The sequence below is a fragment of the Cyphomyrmex costatus genome, unplaced genomic scaffold, assembly GCF_001594065.2.
Source record: "Cyphomyrmex costatus isolate MS0001 unplaced genomic scaffold, Ccosl1.0 scaffold172, whole genome shotgun sequence".
NCBI classification, from domain to species: Eukaryota; Metazoa; Arthropoda; class Insecta; order Hymenoptera; family Formicidae; genus Cyphomyrmex; species Cyphomyrmex costatus.
Genome location: NW_017275737.1, coordinates 1,092,413 through 1,101,822, shown reverse-complemented (window position 1 = coordinate 1,101,822; position 9,410 = coordinate 1,092,413). Strand labels below are relative to the sequence as shown.

The 9,410-nt window shown below is 32.8% G+C and overlaps 1 protein-coding gene across 1 annotated transcript in view; it reads left to right on the top strand.

The window, feature by feature from the left end:
• The first annotated feature begins 604 nt into the window (after positions 1-604).
• LOC108772002 (tRNA dimethylallyltransferase, mitochondrial) overlaps positions 605-9,410 on the top strand; it is a 119,501-nt gene continuing 110,695 nt past the window's right edge. Inside the window, exon 1 of the mRNA XM_018537436.1 lies at positions 605-745. Within this exon, the coding sequence (XP_018392938.1) occupies positions 605-745 (141 nt within the window). The remainder of the gene's footprint in view (positions 746-9,410) is intronic.

Sequence of the window (9,410 nt, the reverse complement as noted above, 5' to 3'; positions counted from 1 at the left end):
CAAAAGTAAGTTAAACCGCACACGAAACTAAAAATAATAATTTAAGTTAATAACAATAGACATTAAAATCAGAAAAAATAAAGAGAAAATTAAATCGAGTTTAAAATTAAATTACATTGCTAGAAACGTGATATAAAATATGACCTTACATACTCGGCATGTACAAAAGGTTCAAGGGAATCGTCTATCTACGTCATCGTCGTTCTCGTTTCCCATTGTTTTGAAATCTAGCGCGCGGTCCGCATTCCGTTGTTCCTTCGAATCTGCGCGGTAGAGCCAGATGAGTTGTATTGAGCGGAATGTGCGGGCGCTCGCGGCGCATGCGCAGTAATATACATTTGAGTCCGAACTGACTTCGAGCAAGCCGCGCTCGGCTCAGCTGGACTCTCCATGACTGAGCGCGATAGTGAGATATGTCCGTCCTTCTCGCGTTCGGCAGCTTTCGGCGCAACGAGTGCGAGCGAGACAGTGAAAGAACGAAGGACAGACATTCTCTCGCTATCGCGCTCAATCATAGCGAGCCGAGTCGAGCCGAACGCGGCGTGTCCGTACGCCTTAGACCCGAATGTGCATCACTGCGCATGTGCTTAATATCGCGCTTGCGATGGTCGATAGTAAGGAAGTGTCTATGTCGCGAGTACCAATTTTGGTGATTCTAGGAGCCACCGGATCTGGAAAATCGCGGTTGGGCATCGAGCTAGCGCACCGCTTCTCCGGGGAGATTATCTCGGCCGACAGCATGCAGGTGAGTGCAGCTTCATGCCTGATTCATGACATAATAGTCCCGCAATGAGGTTAAGTAAGCCGCAGCACGACTTTCAAACTTGCTTATCGTCCACGAGGAAACTCGTGGAAGGCACAGATTGGGAAACACTTATCTCAATCAAATTTATTCAATCTAAGCTCCGGAGCCAAAACGTAAAGTCATCGTCATAAAAAATCAATTTAGATAGAATTTCGAAGATTGTATAGCATCGATACGCGTCTGAATGACGTTTATTAACAAAAATCGAAAAATCGAATCGATATTTCGACTTCGATAGCAAGCGTGATAATATGTATAATATATATATAACAACGCATGTTTATTTTAAAATTCCCCTCCACCAGCATTGGGTTTCATTAAATCAAGTTAGTTAAAAAATTGATTTTTTTTTCTATTCTACGATTAGTCGGTAGCCGAAAGTCTTATAGTCATGGCACATAGAAATGAAACAAAAGAAAAATTTAAGACTTAAGGATTAAGCGAATTAATCAATCACAGTAGAACCGTAATACTATATATATATATATAACGTAAGCAAATCCCAACATGTTGATTTTCTTACTGTTTAAGTTTTAAGTCTCAAGTTTTTTTATATGTCAAGGCCTTTAGCTGTAATTAGTAAAAAAAAGTTTAAAAAATTTATTTTTTAAGAATTGATTTTTGACTGCCAATTTTTTTTCATGAATTAAATCACACGGTTACGATTTAGATCGATTTCAAAATCGATCTTTGGATGGAATCCATGTCTACTGATTCTACGATTCGATAGTCGGTAGTCCTAAGTCTTATCGGTGAATCGGTGAAGTTGACCAACAATCAACTTTTACAACTAAAAGATACAATAAACTTTTATATAAGACATAAAACTTAAGTTTTTATATTCTTAAGTTGTAAGAAATTCACCAATCACATTCGAATATCTGGAAAACAATCAACTATGATTAGTCAATTTTTTACGGATTAAAGCTTAAAGCTTAAATTTTATGGCTTTAAAATCTCATTGTAGACGCTGCTTTAGAGTACCAATTTTCTTAAGATTGTCTAAATTCAACTTTATTCCTTTTTATTAATCAAACTAAATGACTCGTTATATACTTAACAACTTATACATGCGAAAAGTTATAATCCTCTATTTAAGTTAAGACGGATTAAAACTTAAGATTTCCGATTTATAGTAATAGAATCAGCTTTGATTTTTTTGCGTCAGTGGCTTTGCGTTTTGGTTCCGGAGCTCGAATTGGACTGACTTAAATAAATATACGCCAGGTTTAAGAATAAATAGGAAGGAAAGGCGTTCCTAATCGATCGTAATTGTATGTGCGACGGTGAATCGCGGAAATGCTTTAATATAGGAAGTACGCAGTAATCGCAATAAAAATGAATAGATCAATAAAATACGTGGAAGTGTCAGTGCCAGAGCATGCGTAATATGTTAAACAATTTTATTGAAATGCATTGGATTCAGTTATACTGTTAATAGAGGAATCTTGTAGATTACGTTATACATAATTTAAATAAATGTAAATTTTAAGTATTATATTATATGTTAGACTAATAGCATATATTGAAATATAACATCTCTTAATTTACTATTTTGCTGCTTAATTTATGATACTATTTACTATTTTACTATTAAGAAGCTGTAATCAAAAGTTACAAAATCTTGCGCAATAAGTTTCTGCGCAGATACTTGACGTTCGAGTTCTATAGAGTTGGCCGAGTTCTGGAGAACCACTCGATCGAGGCGGACATATTTCGAGTCGGGTGCTGTTTAATTGTATATTTTCTAAGTATTGCCAACTTAGATTGAGTATATGTATCTCTCTTGTTTATTCCGCGAATTTGGACGTTCGTTGATCTTGGCGCACGTTCTTGCGTTGTAGATGAAGACGTTCAGTACCTAGGCCGGTTACGCCATTTTCGCGGGCATTGCATTATCATTTTTCGATAACTCTTGATAAGACATAATTTTTTGGCCGTGTCGATCCTCTTCTACAATTTCGCAAGGCGAGAGCCCTCAAAGAAGAAGACCTTCAATGTTAACAAGGAAGCACTCGCGAATGAAATGACGTCAATGAGAGTGTAATTTTCTAAAAACGTTGATAACGTTATAAGTAAAATTTTAGACTGATAAGAATAAATCAAATAATCGGAGTATATAGAACTGAAAAATATTTGAACTTTTCGCATAAATATTAACACTAAGATCCGCTTTAATTAAAAATAAAATTATTTTTCTTATTTGATTGATAACTTTGTTGCGAAATTGTATCTTTTGTCTCTTTTATAGAATGAATTGATTTAATTTCTTGTTTATTCTCTGATTTATTTATTTTCGTAGATTAATATCTTTATTTTTGTCAATGTAGGCTAACTTTAATCTTGATTTAACTCATCTTTTATTTTTTTCTAGTTGTAAAAATTTGAAAAAGATACAGATTACGTTAAATCTCTTGGTCATTAAAGTTAAGTTACATTTGATGGAAATAAACATAAAACGTTCGCTCTGAAATCTTGTTTATTATACACATATCAATTTTAACTTTCCCTAATTCTTTTGTTACGTTCTCGTTTATTGAAATTGCGACGTTACGAAATATTTACATGTTCAGGAGTAAAATCGCTTATAATGACGGCATTTAAATCCGTCTTGCTCGTAAAGCTGACGTTTAAATTCATTTGACGAGGCACTTAGTTAAAACGATTCCGTGTGTGAGAAAAAGCAGCTCTTCTTCCTCTCACTTTCTTTTTTTTTGTTACGAACACAAATGGTTTGACGTCAGTGCAAAGCGATAATAAAGCGGTGATAAGGCGCATATATGAAAATGACTTCTAATATTCATATTTCTACCAATGTAGATTAATTTTAATCTCGGTTTAATTTACTCTAATTCTCAGAACTAGAGAAAGATAAGAAGTTCAACCGAGATTAAAGTTAATCTACATCAGTTTAAATGAGCATAAGCGGTGTTTGTATTTTCCTCTCTTGCAGAGCAATGTATATATATATAATACACATTTATCTAGAATATCAAAGCATCTAGAAACCTAATTTGCCTAAAAACTAGTCAGACGGAAGAATAATATGCATCGAAAGTAACTCTCAGCACACGTGATTGATTTCTGAAATATTCAGCGTTGAATTTTAATATTGCCATTAAAAAGGCGTGCTAGAATTCTACCGGAACACTGCAAGCGATTCTCTTATGAGTATCCATTAAGATAATCCATACTGCATTTTTGATGAGCGAATAATGAGTCGCAAAGTTCTTGACAGTTTGTAAGAATTTTACGAGATTTTATCGGATCTCGTCTTTAGCTATTCCGGAAATCACGAAAGTAGGTGACAATAAAATGATATATAGGAAAAAGAAGAGAGAGAGAGAGAGAGAGAGAGAGAGAGAGAGAGAGAGGGTGGGGCATCCAACATAAAACACTGAAATATCTCAAAAATTAAACACGGTAAGGAAAAATGTTCCAAACAAAAGTTGTATAATTCGAAGGGGGACAAGTAATGATTTTTTTAAAGGTCACATGGAGATCACCTCCACTTTTTTAAATCCAATCAATCATGTTTAATTACTCCGCAAACAGACCTGTTTGCCGACTTGAATTAGTCCAATATCTTTCTCCCTTCTAAGAACTAGGTCATAGTAGAAAGAATCAAGGAAGAGTGGAGCGGATTCATCGAAAGTCGCCATTTTCGGTGTACTTGTTGGAGTGAGTAAAAGCTATGGTGGTAGGAGTGTTAAGAGCCTAATGAAACATACGATGCTGCACATACCGATATGTGCCACTATCATTTTTAGCTCATTTCTTCAAATGCTATTTACATATACACATATATGCATTTGCAGAAGTAAATTGAAAATGGCAGAATCAATCAGAAAAACAGAACATTATCCTCTCCATTCTCCCTTAATTCTCTCTGGATCGCAGGTCACAAGTCTGCTACGCGTAGAGCACACTTTCGTGGCTCATAAATTAGCCGGTTTAATTGTCACGCACGTCGGAGGCACGTCCGGTAATCTAATCGTTCGGCCTTGACACGAGGATCAGTCGCGGCGCAATCGTGTCACGATGTAAATCGAATTCCGTCTTTCCGGCGGGCCTGCCGGAGAAACCCGTTGACTTCCGGTCGAACAAACTTCCGGCGAATTAATATCGTAATGCTTTTGTATCGGGTAATCAAAGGTCAGTCTTCTTTACTTTCCTTGTTTTAAACAAATTGGCCTTTTCTTCTCTTTTTGTCGAAGACTTTTTCTCTTCTTGAGGGATGTTCCTTTTTTTGCTTCTCACGCTAGAACTTATACGTTTCAAAAGATCTGAAGTCATTTCTTTCATTTCTAATAAAATGAAGCAATTATAGATAGAATTATTCATATAAGAATACACACGTTAATTATTAAAAATTGCTATATGAAAAATAAAAATTATTAAATTATTAGAAAATTAAATTATACAATTATTAAAAAATAAAATTTTTATAGAAAATGATAGACCTTATATTCAGTAATATTTTCGTAACATGAATTAATATTCATTTTCAATTGGAAAAATTATTATATGTATATGTGAAGAGCTTATTCATGTAAATTGTTATTCTGCCGTATATATTTTGACAGTCTTTAAAAATTGATATTTTAAAGAAAAATTGATAAAATTCAGTTAGGTAATGAAAAAAAATATTTCGAATAAGAAAATGATAATTTTTTTGTTTCTCACTGTAAGATTTGTTTTGAGTGATGTGAGAAATTAATCGTGAATGCTTATAAATTGAAATTTTTTTCAAACTATTCATGATCATATAGCTAACAAATAGCAATCATTTTTTGACATGAAGGAAATTCTCAAAGTAAATGTCTATAATTTTTCTAATTATTTTTTTAAATTTTTACACGCGTTCTCTTGTTTCTTCATAATGAATGAACAATAGAACAAAGATGATCTTTGTAGGAAATTTTTGAAAGAGGTCAATTTGACATTTTCTTTAGACTACACTTTTAATTTTTAAGTTTTACAGCAATTTTTTAAAAATTCTAATATAAAATTTTTATTTTAATTATTTCTTATTTAAAAAGGGTGAAAACAATAAATAAAATTTACTTTATAATATTAAAAAAATGTTTACTTACATTATTTTTTATATAACTAAATTGATTAATTAATTTGATAAATTTTGACTTTAATACTCGGGATCATTGCCGTTTTTCTGGTTGGGTATAAATTTCGTGTACCAGGAAGAAGTCTAATTGGCGGTTTCTCGTCCTCGCGCGCGCGCGTCCGTTTATTTCGGTAGCTTTTTCACACGGAGCGTATCGGCTCCAATTTCGTTTCCCGCTCGCGGCCACGCGTGACCTCACTCGCGTGCGTAAATCACGTGCTCCCTGGCGGTCACGGCGTGACGCCCACACGCGCGCATGCCTAAGAAAAAAAGATATTCGCGAATTTCCGCCCTCGCTCTGACCCTCAATCCACACCGAACATCAAACGGTGCGGTCTCGCTCGGGGAATCGTAATCAGTGCCTGGATTGTTCTTCCTCTCGATTAGCAAATCCTCTAGAGACGTATCTTGCACCAGACATCCCACAGAGGTGCTCTTCGTCTTCGTTTAAGCTTTGCTTTGCGCGCCAGAGAAAGACCGAGTTAGAGATATTCATTCATTAAGTTTTTGTTTAAGAAAGTTTATCTGTTTTGAATTGATTGAAAGATCCGCCTTAAAAGTCTGATGTTAATATATAAATAATTATATAAAAATATTAGAGGTTAATATTATATTGTTCCGTAATTTTATTTTTCTTTAACGTATAACCCATCTTAATGCATAATTTTTTATTACGTCCATATAGAACGATTTTATTAAAATATCTAAAAATTTATTAGTATAATTATGTAGATGGTTGCTCAAGATAACTCAAGATGGTTGCTGGAATGTCAAAATTTTTTGCAATATATTTATACTTATATATATCATAATTTTAATGATCCCACAAAATTATTTTTAAATTTGTATTTAGCTAAATTTTGTAACACTTCAGTAAAATTGTTGTATTGTATTTCTTAAGGTTTTTACTAAAAATATAAAAACAAAAAATGCTAAAATTTACAAAATATTGTTTTTTATTGTTCGAAAGATGATATTTTTGAAGAGAGAGTATTGTAATAATATTTGTACAAAATTTTTTATTATTTGAAATTCGATATGAATATCCGAGTACTCATGCATTGCAAAAAGATTTATTACAATCTGCGACAATTTTTTCAATTTTGCTTTCTTTGCTATTGAAGATGTAATATCGGGGTATGTTAAGTTAGCACCCCAACTATAGTACTCAGGAGTTCTAATTAGAGTTCCCACTTCCTTTTGACGAGACGAAGAGTTCCCTATAGTTAATAACAAGAGTTCCGCTCAATAAATATTTTTTAAAAATGGGGTACTAACTTTTTATCGAATTTCGAGGTGAAATAGTTCTGAGCTGCTTAATAGCTTCAATTTGCGATTGCCTAGAGTTCCTGATATATAAAAAAAATTTTCAAATATTAAAAAAAAAATTAAAAATTTTTGAAAAATTAATTTTTAGATACAATAGTTCTGATGATAATTTCTGCTTCTTTTTGACGATACGAAGAGTTCTCTATGATTTTTAATGACATATGCGCTTAATAATCATTTTTTAATAATTTTTTAAAAATGGGGTGCTAACTTTTTAACGAAATTCAAGGTCGCATAGTTCTAATCAGCTTAACAGAAGTATTTTGTGAATACCCAGAGTTCTTGATACATAAAAAATATTTTTGAAGAATAATAAAGTTTAAAAAAAATAGTAAAAATCTTTAAAAATTTTTTTGAGAGTACCGAGTAGTTCTGAGTAGCGTTTCTTATAGTTCTCGACGAGTTCTATCGAAAACTGTCAGGTGAAAAAGCGATTGGACCAACGGTTTGTAAGATACAGCGACATTTGTTAAATTTGTAAGATCATACAATTTTTAAATAAGTATATTTCAGAAACCGTTGGTCTAATCGCTTTGAGCCCTGATACTTTTCGAGAGAACTCGCCGAGAACTGTCCAGAACTTCAAACAGAACTACTCGGTACTCCCAAAAAATTTTTGATCAAAAATTTTTTTCAAGTCCCACGTCGGAAAATTTTTTGGGAGTACCGAGTAGTTCTGATCGGAGTTCTGGACGGTCCTCGACGAGTTCTGTCGAAATGTATCAGGGCTCAAAGCGATTGGACCAACGGTTTCCGAGGTATACTCACTTAAAAAATTGTTCATCTTCTGACAAATGTCGCTGTATCTTATAAACCGTTGGTCCAATCGCTTTCCCACCTTACAGTTTTCGATAGAACTCATCGAGTACTATAAGAAACGCAACTCAGAACTACTCGGTACTCTCAAAAAAATTTTCAAAGATTTTTACTATCTTTTTTAAACTTTATTATTCTCTTCAAAAATGTTTTTTATGTATCAAGAACTCTAGATATTCACAAAATACTTCTGTTAAGCTGATCAGAACTATGCGACCTTGAATTTCGTTAAAAAGTTAGCACCCCATTTTTAAAAAATTATTAAAAAATAATTATTAAGCGCATATGTCATTAAAAATCATAGAGAACTCTTCGTATCGTCAAAAAGAAGCAGAAATTATCATCAGAACTATTGTATCTAAAAATTAATTTTTCAAAAATTTTTAATTTTTTTTTAATATTCGAAAATTTTTTTTCATATTAAGAACTCTAGGCAATCGCAAATTGAAGCTATTAAGCCGCTCAGAACTATTCCACCTCGAAATTCGATAAAAAGTTAGCACCCCATTTTTAAAAAATGTAAAAAAAATGTTTATTGAGCGGAACTCTTGTTATTAACTATAGGGAACTCTTCGTCTCGTCAAAAGGAAGTGGGAACTCTAATCAGAACTCCTGAGTACTATAGTTGGGGTGCTAACTTAACATATCCATAATATCGAGTGTACATTGAATTGAACATTTGAGAGACACTTTAGATGGAAAAAAAATCTAAATTTGAAACTTTAATTAGAAATTTTGTTATTTTTATTGAATATCTTTTTTTCATATGTGTTAAATTTCCTGAAAAATTGAATTTTTATCTGTTTTTAATTCCTTATTTTTATTTAAAAATTTTGTAACTAATCTAATATAATTATGCAGCGAGTATGAATTTTATTAAAGACAAATCGATTCATTGATTAAAATACTATTTTATTTTTAACTTTTTTGATCAGACCTGTTCGGCAAATAAATATTTTATTTATCTAGAATATCAAAGCATCTAGAAACCTAATTTGCCTAAAAACTAGTCAGACGGAAGAATAATATGCATCGAAAGTAACTCTCAGCACACGTGGTTGATTTCTGAAATATTCAGCGTTGAATTTTAATATTGCCATTAAAAAGGCGTGCTAGAATTCTGCCGGAACACTGCAAGCGATTCTCTTATGAGTATCCATTAAGATAATCCATACTGCATTTTTGATGAGCAAATAATGAGTCGCAAAGTTCTTGACAGTTTGTAAGAATTTTACGAGATTTTATCGGATCTCGTCTTTAGCTATTCCGGAAATCACGAAAGTAGGTGACAATAAAATGATATATAGGAAAAAGAAGAGAGAGAGAGAGAGAGAG